The sequence below is a fragment of the Sus scrofa genome, chromosome 17 (assembly GCF_000003025.6).
Source record: "Sus scrofa isolate TJ Tabasco breed Duroc chromosome 17, Sscrofa11.1, whole genome shotgun sequence".
Classification (NCBI taxonomy): domain Eukaryota; kingdom Metazoa; phylum Chordata; class Mammalia; order Artiodactyla; family Suidae; genus Sus; species Sus scrofa.
In genome coordinates, this window is record NC_010459.5 from 23,815,623 (window position 1) to 23,834,012 (window position 18,390).

Genomic DNA, 18,390 nt, shown 5'->3' on the forward strand with positions numbered 1-18,390 from the left:
CTGATGATAATTACCATTTTTTGAGTGTCTGCATGTAGCAGACTTCAAATTAAACCCTTCTATTTATATTATCTGATTTATACCATGGACTCAGCAAATTCCTATTCAAGATAAAGCATTGTCCATAAACTGAACGTGTGTATCTCACACACATGTCTGCTGTGAAGACTGTATCATGATTCAAAAAATGTAAATTAATACAAAGCATCCTCAATGTTTAGTTGGTTGGTTTGTATTTTTACAACCAGTATGGAAGTTCCCAGGCTAGGGGTACAATTGGAGCTGCAGCTATCAGCTTACAACAAAGCCAGATCTTAACCGCATCTGCAACCTACACCACAGCTCAAGGCAATGCCGGATCCTTGACCCACTGAGCAGGGCCAGGGATCAAACCCACATCTTCACGGATACTAGTTGGGTTTATTACTGCTGAGCCACAACGAGAATTCTGCATCTGAAGTTTTGCCTCTAATCTCTTCTCAATCAATGGATTTTGAAACTACCAAAGTCAAAATGTAGACCATAAGATTTTTGATATGAAGAAGACGATCCTTATCCTCACAAAGTCTATGAGCTATTTGACCATATTTAAAGTCCCTTTTAACTGCCCTGGCATCATTCTGCACTCTGTCTGTCTCCATTTCCAGGTTAAATATTAATGATGCCACAGGCACAGAAGTGACCACAGAGATCATCCAGGCAGCTGATTTGTTTTATGGATAAGGAAACCAAGGCAGGGACCAATGAAATGATGGATTCATCTGGGTTATTCCACTCATCAAGGCTGGAATTAGAAGGCAGGCCTCCTGAATGAATTTTAAATAGAAAAAGGAGAGCTCCTTGGTGTGGAAGAGTTACCCATAAGGACGACAAACAATTAAAATAATGAAGGAAACTTCCCTTTGAGACTTACATTGATTCACTTCCAGCTTTTTGGATCCAAAAGGTCATCCTTTTGGTCAATAATAACACTTGATCTTGGTTGCTATAAATTTAATATAGAGCAGACAATACAGAGGTCAATATTTTGATGCTGAGACTCATTTATTGGCCCTCAGATTTAAATTAAATGGAGAACTGAAGAAATGCAAGGGATATTTTTTCACAAATTTCATTTAAGTTGTATGGACAATAATGATTAAGGAAATAAGCAAAGAAAACATTTATTTATTATGTCACTGTTTCCTGCTCTTATGGGCTCCTTTCTCTTTTCTTCCCAGTGATTCCCAAATTTAAATGACCTTTAAACATATCTTACTGGACCTGCTTTGGGAAATACTGTATATAAAATTCACAGGAGTTGTGTTGTTTTAATACATACAATTCTGACTTACCACTATTACAAAAAATGTCTAGCGTTCCCATTGTGGCTCAGCGGGTTACAAACCCAGCTAGCATCCATGGGGATTCGGGTTTGATCCCTGTCTTCACTCAGTGGGTTAAGGATCTGGCATTGCCATGAGCTGTGGTGTAGGTTGCTGACACAGCTCAGATCTGGTACTGCTGTGGCTGTGGTGTCGGCCAGCAGCTGCAGCTCCAATTTGACCCCTTGACTGGGAGCTTCTATTCACTCCAGGTGCACCCCTGAAAAACAAACAACAGCAACAAAAAGGTCACTGTGTTTTTTTTTCCCCTAAATATAACCTAATCTGCCTTTATGTTCTTCTACATTGTAGCAGTTCTTACTTTAAAGCCCTGCTTGCCTGTGAAATAATATCTGCATGAACTCACTGATGAGGTTTCTGCCTATTTTGATCACAAGATATCATATTTAACATGATCTGACAAGGATTTAAATACTGTTTAAAGTTGTTAAAAGTTGAAATCAACATTTTGGGGATTTTCTCAACATCAAATAATACTCTTGACACTTAGCAGGCAATCAACAGAGATTTTTCTCTTGGTGATTTATTTTCTGCTACTTAAATTTCATATGAATTTAAAACTATTCCATAGTTGTATTTGGTAAAGTGTTCTTATTCACTTGTTACTGTTTTTGACATTAAGTGATACTGATTAGCCAAAGAAAATCATTTCATTATAATATTTTAATAATAGAAGGCCGCATTTGTCTTTTTGATCAAAGTTGATTGGTTATTGTTACTCAAATCAGTGAAATGGGCTAATAATCCAGATGAGCAGCTAAGACTGAGAAGCAGGAATTATAAGACATTTTCAAGTAATTTGAATTGATTTGGTTTATTTCTTATCATTTTATTGACTTTAAAATGGGTACACTTATATTTCATTAAATTCCTAAATTTAAATGTTTATGTATATCACAATGACTGGCTGGTTTAGATACAAAAACAAAAATTTTAATTTTATGTTTTAAATATAAATAGAAAATAAATAAGTAAATATAAATGGAGATTGAAAAGAATAGATTGATTTTTGAAAGATTTAATGTAATGAAATATGGATGTTAGGTAATTATTAGGAACTATATTATCTCTAGCATACGTCCTGCATGTAAGCATTGGTAGATTTCACTGTAAATTATTAGGGATGTTTAAAAATTATTCCTTTTAGAGTTACTGATTATTATAAATTCTCTTGACATATTTTCAGAAACTAGCCCTTTTTTATTGTGTACAATAGCTGACACTATTATCTTATTGTCTTATTTACAAGTAAAGTGGTGTGCAACATCATTCTTCCTTCTCAATTCAGAATGCTTGTTTGTAGGCAATTATTTCTCAGTTTATTTCCCACTGAGGATTTGTCTTTTGCCAGGGTGCCAATTATTCACATCTTTATGTTATAATCTGTCTCGCTTGGATCTGACCAATAACAATGGGACAATTTACTGGTAGGGGATTCCTTTTCATAATTATCACCTTCCTGGGGAATTGCCTACTTTAAAAAGCTGTGTTAACATCTTATACCAGAGGAGCATTTGCATCATCAATATTTCTTAGCTTGCTTGTCTCCAAGTTCCAACACCTAAAATAAAGTACCAATTATGTGAAAGGTGAAAAATATCTTGCTTATCCTATTTTTCCTTCCTTTTGCTTTTACAGATGTCATCCATACTGTAGGGCCAATAGCCAGAGGCCATATTAATGGTTCCCACAAGGAAGACCTTGCAAATTGCTATAAATCATCTCTGAAGCTGGTGAAAGAAAATAACATCCGATCAGTGGTAAGTAGTTTTATGCCCCTTATTTCTTATTCTTTTCCAGCCTTTGTATACTGGAAATCAATCATGTACAAGATGAGGGTAGAAAATAATTTCCAAAGTTCTGAAAACTAAGTTGAAGGACCTTAGGCAGTGATGTTATCTATTGGTTATCCTGATTCCACTCACTTGTATGCCCTAAATATTTAATTAATTGTTTTAGAATTTAAAACTATAGAATCCCAGAACTGGATCTATCACATCTAATTTCTTTACTCACTTTTACCGTTAAATGTTTAAGAAAATGTGTGTGTGTGTGTGCACGCGCGTGTCTCAACTTGAAAGATGTTATTCTTTGAGATTGATTTTGGTCTTCTTAAACTAATACTCTGTAGTTGGGTATGCCATATCCCTTCTAAGTTTTGTCAATTTAGATGAGAGAGTTTAGAAAATGTGGATCTAATCTGTTTTGTAGGCTGAGATGAAAGGGACCTTCCTCTAGCTGAATTTGGAGGTATTTATTCACCTGCTTTTCTTTTGCAACATGTCCTACGTTTATTACATCTCAATTACACCAGGAAAATAAAACTATGAGAACAATGAGAGTGTAAATATCCAATAGTAAATTAATCTGGGCAGAAACCCTTGGGTCTTTTCACACTGATTATAACCTTGCTAAAACTGTGGGACAGGAAGATACTTGCTGACACTTCTTAGCAGGTTGAATGTATTAGCACTGCTTGCGCATTCATAAGAGTGGTGGTTTCGAGTTCCATGAAAGAGCTTTGAGAGTCAGACATGCTTAGATAACTGGCTGCTTGCTGTACTTTTCATGCATGATTATATTAATGAAGTGCCTTTTTCGACGTACATTGGTGAATTTGCTTAAACTAAGAAATCTTTTTCAAGCCAATTATACAGTCTTTTACATCTTTGTCTACTTATTAACAGAGATAGTTATTTCATTTCACTCTTTGATTTTTAAAAGACTTTCTCTTTGTGAACGAATCAATAAGTAAGACCCTATTCTTAGAGGAGAAAGTTTAAGTTCAAAGAGAATGGAGCCAAGTAAACTACCAAACCAGTTGGCTAATTTTGTTCTCCTCAGGAAAATAAGAAACATCAAAACAGGCGTGCACATTTAGGGAATAATTAAAATTTTGTCAATATAGCTTATTGATTAAAAGGGGCTGAAGCACTTGTAAAAATGGATATGTATAGAAGTTTCCAGCTTGGGAAATATGGACCTTGAGACCTGAAGAGAATTTGCTAATGAATTTGCTGGCATCTCTAATGATTTTCTTAAAGGCAATAAAAAGTATGTAGAGAACAGTTCATTAGAAACAGGGTAAAAACATCATCCATCCTTTTAACAGGAAAAATAAGCATCCCTATCTATGACGATCTTAAAATAATCACATCTGCTGGTACTCTACTCGCTGCCATTAGGTAAAGAGTAGAAGAATCATGGACTAAGTTAAATTAACTTTTATCAGATTGCCTACAATGTAATATTCCAGTCATCCTGAGATTAGAATTAGGTCTGTGTTAATATATTTGATGATGATTTTGAGGGTTTAATTACATGTTACTTGGATAAAATTAGCAGGCGGTGGTGCTAAACCAAAGTCATTCCAATATTAGGAAATAAAAATGTAGATGGAAATATATGTGAAATATGTGGCAAAATGTCCAGCTAAAATTAATCACCATGTTCTTGCACAGTTGACTGGGGTTGCCGTCAAATATCTCATCTCTTATCCTTTAAAAAAAAAAGGAATCTGGAGTTCCCGTCGTGGCTCAGTGGTTAACAAACCATGGTGGTTAAAATCCATGAGGATCTAAGTTCGATCCCTGGCTTCACTCAGTGGGTTAACGATCCAGCATTGCCATGGGCTGTGGTATAAGTTGTAGACACAGGTTGGATCCTGCATTTCTATGGCTGGGGCGTAGGCCAGGAGCTACAGCTCTGATTCAACACCTAGCTGGGGAATTTCCACATGCTGTAGGTGGCCCTAAAAAGACAAAAAAAAAAAAAAAAAAAAAAAAAAAGAATCTGTCTTCTATCTTCCTTTCTTACAGTAGGACCTTATTTATTTTGTGCATAGTAATTTGTATCTGTTAATTCAGGCTCCTAATTTACCTTCCCGTTTTTCCCTTTGGTAACTATAATTTCCTTTTCTATGTTTGTGAGTCTGCTTCTGTTTTGCAGGTTCAGTTTATCATTTTTTTAGATTCCACATATAAGTAATATCATAGGATATTTGCCTTTTCCTTTCTGACTGACTGCACTTAGTATTACAATCTCTAGGTCCATGCATGTTGCTACAGATGGCATTATGTCATTATTTTTTATGTCTGAGTAATATTCCATTATATAATGTATATATAAGTACGAATATAAATATGCTATTTCTTCTTTACCCATTTATCTGTTGGTGAACCTTTAGGTTGCTTCCATGTCATGGCTACTCTAAATAGTGGTGTTATGAATATTGGGGTGCATGCATCTTTTCAACTTATGAATTTATCTGGACAGATGCCTAGGAGTGGGAATACAGGGTCATTTTTAGTTTCTTAAGGAACCTTTATGCTATTCTTCTTCTTTTTCTGAAGTAGGAAATGGAACGTTCTACTTTATGTGGAATGTGGTATTCTTGACCACCACCAACAAAATATAATACTAATGTCATCAAATACTCATCATATGGGGAAATGGAAAATTTTTAGAAATGCTATTATGACTGGCTACATCTTTTATTGTATAGACATAATGATATGGGGAGAGATGTTTGGTGTATAAACCTGGTTAGTAAGATGGCAAATAAACTTAATTTGAGTCTATTTACATGTACATCAAAGCAAATTTCTCAAAAACACTTTTATCAGATCAGTTTCCAGTTTCCTCTGCCAGTCGTGTGACCATGGGAAAGTCATGTCAATATTTTGTAGCCCCACTTTCTACATTTAAAGAATCAATAAATTATTATTGTCTAACTCAAGAGGCTATTATAAGGAACAGCTGAAATAATGGATGTAAGGAAACTGGAAGATGTAATTCTATATTAAAGTATTTGGTAATATTACTTCAGGTGTAAGATATTTATGGGTTAGTTTATTATTTGGCAAATTTAGGAAATTGAGATTATTCTTGCTTTGACATTCTGAAAACCAGACCCCTAAACATCATCATATCATTTCTTGGGGTTTTTTGTTTGTTTGTTTGTTTGTTTGGGTTTTTTTGGTCTTTTGTCATTTTAGGGCCACACCCACCGCATGTGGAGGTCCCAGGCTAGGAGTTGAATTGGAGCCACCACCACAACAACACCAGATCTGAGCCACATCAGTGACCTACACCACAGCTCATGGCAACACTGGATCCTTAACCCAGTGAGTGAGGCCAGGGATCGAACCTGCGTCTTCATGGATCCTAGTCAGATTCATTTCCGTTGAGCCATGACGGAAACTCCCATTTCTTGAAATTTTTCTGCAGAGATTAATTATTATGAAGTGTTCAGTTAGTACATTTGTAAAGGAAAAATTTAAGTTTTTCCTCCTCCTTTGGAGGGAAAAACTCAGTTCTTCCCTAGTGTGTATTTCTTTTCTGTAAATCTCTTTTACTACCCACACAGAACACATCACTTAGAATATTTCTGGTCCCCAAAATGTATGGTCCCATACTAAGCAATTCTCTGTGGTACCACCTGAGTGTTCTACAATTTAACTCAATTCTTACACTGTATACCTGAAGATAGTGTCAAACCACATAGGTTAAGGGCTCAGTTCCACAAGAATGTCCCCACCCCCTTCACACAGACTTAAGACACCAGTCACAGGCCCAGGTTGTCATCTGTGCTTCTGAACAACTGTCTGTAGGTTGAAAGATCCAACAACCCTCTCCTAGGGTTCAATTAACTTATTATAACAGCTCATAGAACTCAGGGAAACACTTCTGTCTATCATCGTATTTAAGGCTATGATAAAGGATTCCAGTGAACAGCCGGATGAAGCTACATGGAGGGTGAGGTCTGGATGGGTCCCAAGTATAGGAGCTTCTGTCTCCATGGAGTTGGGGTGAGTAAGCCTTCTGGTGAAAATGTGTTCACCCCCAAACCTGGTTCTTTTGGGATTTTATGAAGACTTACTCATGTAGGCATGATCAATCATGAGCTTCCATTTTCAACTGCTCCCCCTTCTCTGGAGGATGAAGAGTAGGACTGAAAATTCCAAGCTTCTAATTGTGTCTGGGTCTTTTTGGTGACCAGCTCCCATCCAATAGTCATCTAGGAGCCCTCCAGTCTCACCTCATTAGAAACAAAGATACTTCTGGTGCTCTTGTAACTTAGAAATTTGCAAGGGTTTTAGGAGCCCTGGGTCAAGTACAAGGTCAAGATAAATATGGCAACAAGAGATGCTCCAAGGATTCTTATCACTTAGGAAATTATTGAAGTTTCAGGAGCTCTGTGCCAGGAACTGGGGACAATGGGGACAGAGACATATATATATATATATATATATATATATATTTTTTTTTTTTTTTTTTTTCCCCTTTTAGGGCCACACCCACGGCACATGGAGGTTCCCAGGCTAGGGGTTGAATTGGAGCTGTAGCTGCTGGCCTACACCACAGCTGTAGCTGCTGGCCTACACCACAGCCACAGCAACACAGAATCCGAACCATATCTGCAACCTACACCATAGCTCATGGCAACACCAGATCCTTAACCCACTGAGCGAGGCCAGGGATCAAACCTGCATCCTCATGGATACTAGTCAGATTCATTAACTGCTGAACCACAGCAGGAACTCCTGTATTTTCTGTCATCTCACAATACTATGTTTATTTAGGTAATTGAAACTATTATTGTTTTTAATAACAATATTATCTTATCCATAATTATTAATGGTATCATTGTTGATATTACAAACTCATATCTGTGTTGACAGAACAGAACATAGCACAGACTTTTATTGTTGTAGTAGATGCAACTGAGTTAAACTATTTTTGTCATCACATTTAACTGTCTTAAATTTGTTGTCTAATTTTTAACTTTTCAAAAAATATCCCTATGTTATTATGGTTTGCTCCACTATGTTATCTTTTACAGTAAAGCTACAAAAATGAATGAGGAGTAACTAGTTAACATGGGGTACCAAGTATGTAACAAAGAAGCTATAAAGCAAAGTGGTGAAAGCCAAAATGGGAATACATTGCTCTACTGGTCTTGATCAGCTGGGCTGTGCTACAACTACAAATAACCTCTAAGTCTCAGTGGTTGCATTCAGAGACCTTGGCTTCTGAATATCCAATGATCTCCGGGCTGTGCTATTTGGAAGTGACAACTTCCTCAGCCATGGAACTGAGACTTTAGCAAATCATGCATGAACTTTTTACTGTCTCAGGTTAGAAATGATATGCATCATTTCTGCTTCCATTTCATGGGACTAAACTATTCCAATTGCCTTGCCTACCTGCAAGTGGGCAGGGAAGTGTCCATAAATAAATATTTTATGGACACCACTTGTCTGCCAAAGTTAAACCAAAAGCTTGGGAATCCCAGCAAAAGGATCAGAGATGATGGATTTACTCTAATTTCTCCATAGGAATATAGTCTTCAAAATTGCACTGGAAATGAAACAAATAATATCATTTGTTTATTTAATAAATAAGACCTACTGTGTTCTGATACATTTTGATATCTTCTAAGATCAAAAGGGTATAATTGGTCTCAATCTCCTGACCATCCAGACACATAGACAGATCATCATTCCGTTGTATAATCTGAGTATACTCTCTAGTTCTCTCATCACTTTTAAATATCTTCCCCCAGAAGCCTGAAATTCCATAATTAATGAGTAATTTATGATGGCCAGGCATTGTTCTTTCTCTGCAATTTCCCTAAAATGCAAATACTCATGAGATCAGCAGATAATTAATTTCCTAATACCTTAATTTGAGGGAATTGATCAAATTACTTTTCACTTGGGCAAGATAAATTAGAGGATGATAAAAGTACTAAGCTCCTCAGCCTGAGGGAGGAGGAGAATTGGAAGGGAATCTGAAGGGAGCTTGGGAGAAGAAAATAGAGTGAGGTGCAAAGAAATTTACTCACCTTCCAGTTTTGCTAACAGGAGGTACTTTTTAAATAGAGAAGAGGGAAAAGTGATAGTCACACACAACTATCTAGAAATAAAGTAATTATTTGGTTGTTGGAAGAGACATTTATAGATAAAATTTTCCCTAAGAAAAAATAATATTCATTTTAATAATTTAGGAGAGAGAGTTTTCTTACATTTCTCTTCTGTATCCATTTTTTTTTAATTGGAATGTAGTTGGCTTACAAAGTTGTGTTTATTTTAGTCATATAGCAAAGTAAATCAGTAAAACAAATACATATGCATGTATCTATTCCTTTTCCAATTCTTTTCGCATATAGGTCATTACATAGTATTGAGTAGATTTCCCTGTGCTATACAGTAGGTCCTTGTTACCCATCTATTTTATATATAGTAGTGTGTATGCATCAATCCCAACCCCCGAATTTATTCCTCCTCCCTCCCCACGTTTCCTCTTTGGTAAACATAAGTTTGATTTCAAAATCTTTGAGTCTGTTTCTGTTTTGTAATTTCTACTGCATCATTTTTATTAGATTCCACATATTAGTGATCTCATATGATATTTGTCTTTCTCTGACGTACTGCACTTAGTAGTATTTCTATGTCCATAAATGCTGATACAAAAAGCATTATTTCATTCTTTTTAATGGCCAAGTTATATATATATATATATATATATATATATATATATATATATATATATATATATACCACATCTTCTTTATCCAGTCCTCTGTTGATGAAACATTTAGGTTGCTTCCATGCCTTGGCTATTGTAAATAGTGTTGCTGTGAACATTGGGGTGCATGTTTCATTTAAAATTGAAGTTTTTTCTGTATATATGCTCAGGAGTGGGAGTGCTGGATTGTATAGCAACTCTACTTTTAGTTTTTTAAGAAACCTCTTTACTGTTTTCCATAGTGGCTATGCCAACTTACATTCCTACCAACAGTGTAATAGGGTTCCTTTTTCTCCACACCCTCTCCAGCATTTATTGTTTGTAGGCCATTCTCACTGGTGTGAGGTGATACCTCATTCTAGTTTTGATTTGCCTTTCTCTAATAATTAGTGATGTGAGCATCTTTTCACATGCTTATCTTTTTGGTAACTGTTTTTCAATACAGACCCATATATTTTCTTTAGATTATAAAATAATAAAATTAATCAATAAATCTAATGGTTCATTTTACAATGGCAGTTCTCTTCTATGAATTATTAATTTGTGAAGCTTTATAATATCAAGGAATGTTTACATTTAGGGTTTTAATCATGATTTTCATTCCAATATTACCACAAAGAGTTTCAGATGAAAAATCTGACTAATCTTTCCTGATTCCTAGTTGTAACTTCTGCAAGTCCCTTATTCCTTCCAAATTACTTCAAATATATGTCAGTTATTTTCCTCCAACCATGAGTTCCCCTTGGGCAAAAATTCAAATATATGCAGATTTATGTTTGTGTACATTCTTGACAACCTTGAGAATGTTGATTCCAGAGTAGGCAAAAATGTAAGGCAGGTGTAGGGGATAATTAGAAATAGAATGAACTGGAAATGGGTATAGAAAAAAAGAAAAAAAAACAGTTGAAAGAAAAGTAAAAGAGGGTACAGATTTTCTAAGTAAAACCTTGGAAAAGTTAAAGTTAGATGTCAAAAAATAGACCAAGTCTTAAAACCACAGTGTTCTAATGCATGCAACTTGAGAAATGAACAGTCAGTTGTTGATGAAGTCAAGCCACATGATTGCATAATTGTTTTTATTTCTGGGACAATGTTATGTTCTTGAGAAAATTAAAAATGTGTTGTGGGACAGGAGGAGTACTATACATATACAGAATATCCCTTTGAATGTATATTGGCTAAAACAGACAAATGGAAATTGTTTATATTGGTGAAAATCTTGGAAAAGTTTTAAGGGTGGATTTAGGGTTGAAAGCAGGGAGGAAAAATTCCTCTTGAGTAAGAGCTAGGAAATAGAAGTTAATAATATTGTATCCATTATCACTATATGCTTATGTAGTTATTAAAATAGCATATGTACTGTTTTATATATCATGCTGCCTTTATTGTTTTTAGGTGAGCATAGAAATATTTTGTAAGGATTTTTATGAGTTATTCTTAACCTCTATTTCTCTGTCTTTTTTTTTTTACAATATGATATTAAATTCCTCAATGGAAAATTCTTTCACCACTAGATTCAATCTTAGGAACCTAATTCTGCCATTCAAAAAGAGATTTCTCCTCTCGGCATCAGTTAAAAGGCATTGATTCATATATGTCAATGATATTAGGTATTCAAGAAAACTCCTTTTGAATGACAAAATAGAGTGTACCTAATTTCACCTTCTTTGAGTGAAAACATGTAATAAGAAAATAGACATTTTTATTAAAATAATTATGATGTGATTACAAACCATATTTTACTTAGGTTTAAAATAATTTCCCCATACAGTATAGCTAATAATGGATATATGAATTTGGTAGTTTTCTGTGATGACGGGCAGAGTAAAAGTTGGTTGTTGGTTTGAAATCATGTGGGTGTCATGCTAGATGATTTATGGAATGAAAAGAGCATGTAAATCTTCACTGGTAGGAAACACCCAGTGCCCATAGAGATCCCTCAGAGCTTGATGACGTTCCCTCCATGAGACATAAGTTTTGAGAAATAAGAGTTTTCCATGGAAGAGACAATGGATCTACAACTGAAATGCTACCTCTAGGCATTGGGGCAATAAGCAGTTTTGGAATTCTGCATTTAATTGTTTCACTGGGGTGTAGGTTTTCATTTTAAGGTGTAGTCAAGTGAATCTTATTTTCTTATACAAGTTCCTTCTGAGAGGGTTGCCATGGCAATGAGTTCTCAGCCTGAAATTCTTAAATGCTGGTTTTATTTCATTATCTGAGTTTCCATTACAGGCCGCATCAATCAATGCAGTCCTTTCTTCAAGAAGACTTCTGCAGCCTTAAAAAGATGACCCTTTAATTTGTTACCTCGACTCCTCCAGCTAACTTGATATGGTTTCCCAGCCCACTCTTCATCTCAGAGTACCCTCTTTGGCAGAGCCCTCAGTTTGATCTCCTCTTCCCATTTTTTTTGTTTTCTTTCTTTTTTTTTTTTAGGGAATATTTAGCCTTGGTTTTCAGCTGTCTCACTTGTAAAGTACAATGCAAAGTCTCTGTGTCTTTTTTGGCTGGGGTTCTCACAGCTGTGTGACTATTGGCACTATTAATAAATAACAAAAACAAAAGCATTTTTAGATTTGTGCTTCACTTTACAGTTTACAGTGGTGCATTCCTGTGCATCACCTCATTTATTATTCAAATTATCTAGCTAGTTCCCAGTATTTGATTTTGCCAAGGAAAGGGAGAAAAAGGCTACATCAGGAATTTCCTTTCCTCTTTCTTCCCTATCCTCACCTTTATTAGATCTCCTAAATAAGCATCAAGGTACACATCTATAATAATACTCTCATCAGGTTATTATTACTGGGGATTACAAGTGACCAGGGATGGAAAACAGAGATGAAGAACATGGAATGACAGTAAATTCACAGATCCTACTTGGGAAACTTCTCATTGTAGCTTTATTTTCATATACGACACAATGTCATATAGAAATGTCATATTGTCTAGTGTCCACCTCAGATGATTTGAGTTAGAAGGTTATCAGTCGTTTAGCCATGAAATATAGTAATAAGAATAGCTAATAAGTTTTCACTTTGTGCCAGACACTGTGTTTTACTCATTTAATCTGAGAACAATCTTGAGTTAGAGAGTGTGGTTTCTTCCATTTCACAGACGAGGAATATGAGCCTGAAGGACAATAAGTAAATTGCCTCAGGTCTCACTTCTAACCTAAAGTGGAAACTAAGGAAGTCTAAATCCAATGACTTTTTCATTTTTTTAAGGTTTCATTGAAGTATGGTTGACTTACAACGTTGTGATAATTTATGCTGTACAACAAAGTGATTCAGTTATATATATATATATATACACACACACATACATACATTCTCTTTCAGATTCTTTTCCTACATAGATTATCACAGAATATTGGGGAGAGTTTCCTGTGCTATGTAGCAGATCCCTGTTGACCAATCATTCTATATATACCTCAGTGTGCATATGCCAATACGAAATCCTTATTCCAGCCCCCAACGGTATTGTATATACCCCCTTTGGTATTGTAAGTTTTTCAAAGTCTGTGAGTCTGTTTCTATTCTGCAAATAAGTTTATTTGAGTCTTTTTTTTTTTTTTCCCCCAGATTCCACATAATGTCTTTAGCCACTGCACTGGTCCTTTTTCCTTTCCTCTGCTGTTTTATCTGCTTTATGTCTCTTTCTTTTTTTTTTTTTTTTTTGTCTAAACCAGTGGTTCTCAATAGAAGTACCATGCAGGGAACATTTTGTGGGTGGTTTTGGGCAACCAAAAGAATGAATGGTGCAGGTCCATGATGCTGTGATTTGTGGGCTGACCAGGCATAATGTTTTGCTGGACAGTCAGATAAATGAAAGTCTGGTTATAAATAAGTGTCCCTAAAAACGATCTTTTAGTGTATTATTGAACTACCATGAAAATTAAGGGAGATTTGTCCTGAGTTTGCTCAGAAGCGTCCAAGAGAACCTGAGAAAATCAACCAATCATGATGGCTATGCCACTTAGGGTGGTTGGCAATGCATTCCACATGTGTGAGTCTGCATTTGCAGCTGTTCTCTTGATTCCAGGTAAGTAAGCAACTGGCTGACTACTTCCTAATGTGCTGCTTAGTTCATTATATGTTGCATTAGGCAGTATGTTATCATGCCTGGGTATTTACATGTTGAAAAACAGAATTTTTCCTATGTTCCTGTCCTTTTATATCTCTTTCATATTCTGCTTATGGCATTCTGATAATTCTGAAAATTGATGTGTTTTCTTGATCTGGGTTCTCCTGGAGCAGACCACAAGAGAAGTATTTGTGTACAAATACTATATTTGCGAGGCTAAAACAGAAAGCACTGGCAGAGTGTAAGGAAGTAAGAAAGGAAAAGAAGGCAATCAAAATCACGTTTTCCAGTAAGTTACCACTGTGGGCATTGGAGGCTCCATCCTCTTACGGAGCTGCAGAAGCACCAGTAGAGCATGCCTAGGAGTTGTCTTATCTGAGGAATGAGGAGAGCTGGGATAAATAAGTACATATATAGTATCACAATATTATGTTCCCTTTCTTGAAATTTTTCTCAACATTGCTTAATACTAAACTGATTCATCATGCAGACTGAAAAAGAGTTGGCCACCCAAGGTTGATCTTATGTAAAATCATTCATCAATTAGGAGACACATACTGACAGTGAGCAGTTTGATCAGGAGATTACCTTTGATTTTATTCCAACAGAAGGATTCTTTTAAATTATTTTCTTAAAAAATTTTAGGAAGCACATTGTCTTTTTTTTATTATTATTATTCATTTGTGTGTGGTTTTTGGTTTTTTTTTTTTTTTTTGTCTTTTTGCTATTTCTTGGGCCGCTCCCACGGCATAGAGGTTCCCAGGCTAGGGGTCTAATCAGAGCTGCAGCCACCGGCCTATGCCAGAGCCACAGCAACGCAGGAACCGAGCCGCGTCTGCAACCTACACCACAGCTCACGGCAACGCCGGATCGTCAACCCACTGAGCAAGGGCAGGGACCGAACCCGCAACCTCATGGTTCCTAGTCGGATTCGTTAACCACTGCGCCACGACGGGAACTCCCACATTGTCTTTTATTTTCTTCAAAAGTTTTTTGATATGACTATGACCAATTCTTTCTGTAAGAGCATTTGAAACTTTTGCTTCATCTCATCTAATGTTGAAAGAATTATTTTAGTCACTTATGCATTTTGCAAATGTAAATCTACTAGCAAAGGCCAAGGAAAATATATTTAAAGCGAGAATATAAAATATGTCAACTTGGCTGGATTCGTCAACTTAATTATTTTCAGTTCTTTTATCAGAGTAGGGAACATTCCCAGGAAAATCATTACTGGTTTCTACAATAGTGTCTTCTAGAGGAAATACTAGCCCAGGAAACTGTCAAAGAAAGTATATTATAGTGAAACTTGTATGGAAACAGTAAAGAGATTTGCAATGCAAGCTTTTGCCCTGACTGTTTTGTTTTTCCCTGACCTGAGCAGCAGTTATTAGATCGCTGTATCATGAGGAAATAGTCAATTCAAAACATGGACTGCAGAGTCCCGAGTCTGCCATTTGGTTTGAGCAACAGGGCAATTTTGGTATATATCTAGAGGGTTAATAATCTAGAGCAAAGGCAATGGCTTTAAACTATGCATTTTTTTCTTACAAATGTTCAGATATGTTTTTTTAGAGGAGCAATTTCAATGAATGGAATCTAAGCTATTCTTAAGCTGTTGAACTGAGACACTAAAAGAGCAAAACAAATAAAACCAATAAAAATTTTAAAATAAAAATAAATCTGTCAGCATCAAGAAAGCTCTCTGGACTTGTTTATGTATGATTCAATAGAGTTGCATTTTTTTTTAGTGGAGGACCTGTTACAGGTTGGGTTCAAGACACACCCTAACTATCTTTATTTGTTTTGAACACACACATATACATACACACACACACACACAAGTGTACAGTGTGTAAAGGGTGAAGTTCTTGCTTGGCATGAGTTTCCTGAAAATGGTATAGTGTTGTGGTTATAATTATAGCTTAAATTCAGATGTATATTAACCACCTAGATTTTAGCTTCATAATCTTAGTACAGTCTCTCCATCTCTTTTGAGTCCATTGTTTGGAAATCATCCTTGCTGCAAATATACTAACAAGGAAGCTATCCTAAAAGATGCACAACAGAAAAGCTTACAGACCAAATTAAGCATCATGACCTACATGGTTTATTCAATCAAGAGGAAAGAAACCAGGGGACAGTGAGGGTGTAGTTTGACACATTTGGGCTGGATGACAGAGAATGGAAGAATGGTACTCCTAGTTACCCAGTGTTTCCGTGCCTTCTCTCTTTGCCATCTCAGCTTTTTCTCATACAGTGTGGATATAAAAACCAGAGTTGAGGCTTGAAGAAGGCAGATGGGAGCATCTGGGGCCAACAAAATACCCTTTGCTATCATAAAGACACAGGAGCAAGAGCACCTGGCCAGTAGCTCATCAGTTTGGTAATGAACAGCAAGGGGCTTTATCTGTATTGCTGTCAGAGCAGATGTGGGGCCAAATGAGACCATGATGGGTTTCATGAATAAGAAGTCATTTAAGGGTCACATTGCTTTCACTCAAGAGGTAGCATGATTTGTGCTCATGACATAGTCTTGTCATCTCTTTCTATTTAGAGATAACACTTTTGGTTGTTTCATCCATTTAGTCACAGATCTTACTATAGAGGTTTTTTACTTAGAAATGTATTTGACATTCTGTGAATCCTACATATCTTAAAATCTACTTTTTTAGTTTTTATCATTACTCCACAAGTGTTTTATACACCCCGTTTGTTTTTCTTCTACAGAAAAATTTAATATTCTCAAATAACACAATAAATACATTATCCTTTTTGGATTAAAAGTGGCGACATATGTCAGGAAGTGATTATTGTAATGGAGATGGGTGAGTATGTGGGTGTTTGTTGCAGTCATTTAATCCATATCCAAAAGAGATTGGTTCTACAACCCCCACCAGGTACCAAGATTCAAAGATGCTAAAGTCCCTTATATAAAATACTCCAGTACTGTTGTCTTCCTATATATATGGGTTCTGCAGCATAGATAAGGAGGGCCAGCTACACATGATTTTCTCTATTTTTTTTACAAGTTTGAAATTTTCCATAGTAAAACAAGGTTAAATGTTTGTAAATATAAAAGACAGTGGCGAACGGTATTAGTATGTTCATCCTAGGATTTTCATGAAGCTAAAATGAAACAATATTTATAAAATTCTTAGGAGACTGCATAGCCATGTTTATTAATGGTAATTTGTCCATCATATACCTATTGGCCAACTAACATGTTCCAATAACTGTTATAAGTACTTGAGATACGTTGGTCTTTGTGGAGCTTACACATTGTATTGGTAGTGATTTTCACTATTATTATTAGATGATTTCACATTTCTAGATGCTGTGAATTTTATTATTATTGCATTCCTGGGAGAGTATCTCACCCTCATGGTATTTTTTTTTTATCCTTATTTTTTTGAATCCTGAATCTTTGAGAAGCTAGGAGGGCAAGAGAGTTGAGTATAGGTCCAGCAAGTGGTAGTTCCATGAAATGATAGTAACATAGCTCTCAGTTATTATACATTTATAAAGATAAATGATGATGTGACTAGTCCCATAAAGAAATCAAAAGAGCTATTTCTGAAGATCAGTTTTTATGGGGCAGTTTAATATTTGATCAGAAATCTGTCTGGAGGAACAATTGAAGCAAACTACTACATAAGGTCTTCACAACAATGAAAATTCAGAAATAACTTTTCAAACATTTGAAATTTGTCTTAGTAAAAGATATTAAGGGTATTCCCCTACTTAAAAAAAAAGAACTAAAATTCATACTAAATGCTTTAAATTTGGGGGCTATTTGGATACCATGGGGAGATGGGGGTCTCACATGAGAGTGTGGTCAGCCGTGTGAATAAAGAATAAGCGACAATTATACTGCTTCAAATAGAACCATTTTTTCATTGTGTCCAGGCTCAAGGAAAGAAACTAAGCTATATTACTTTTTCCATCAACAAAACTATAATTAAATTCATCAAGACATGTATTAAATATGAAGGAAAGATTTTAACTTTATAGTAGAGAAACCCAGCAGATACCACCTTAACCAAATGATTGAAATTAACCACCAGTAATGACATAACAAAATCCTATGTCTCTTATATCAATATTTTCCTAATATTTTTTGATGAGCTAAGAAAGGCACTCTATCATCCCCACAGTATTTTTGTCAAAATATGTACCCTTATTCCAATTATGAGAAACCATCAGGTAGACTCCAAAGGAGGTACATTCAGAAAAATAACTAATTAATACTTTCCAAATGTCAAGATCAAGAAGGACAAAGAGAGTCTAAGGTTGTTTTCTTTCTATTTAATATGACATATTACATTACTTGTTTTTTGAATGTTAAACTAAGACAAGACTTTCCTTTTTGGAGAAACCCCATTTA

At 35.6% G+C, this 18,390-nt stretch overlaps 1 protein-coding gene across 5 annotated transcripts in view; it reads left to right on the forward strand.

Moving 5' to 3' along the window:
- Window positions 1–18,390, forward strand: part of MACROD2 (MACRO domain containing 2) — a 2,051,742-nt gene that overhangs the window by 1,180,518 nt on the left and 852,834 nt on the right. For all 5 annotated transcript variants that reach the window (XM_021077529.1, XM_021077532.1, XM_021077531.1 and 2 more), the window contains exon 6: window positions 3,024–3,145. In XM_021077529.1, coding sequence (XP_020933188.1) covers window positions 3,024–3,145 — 122 coding nt within the window. The remainder of the gene's footprint in view (window positions 1–3,023; window positions 3,146–18,390) is intronic.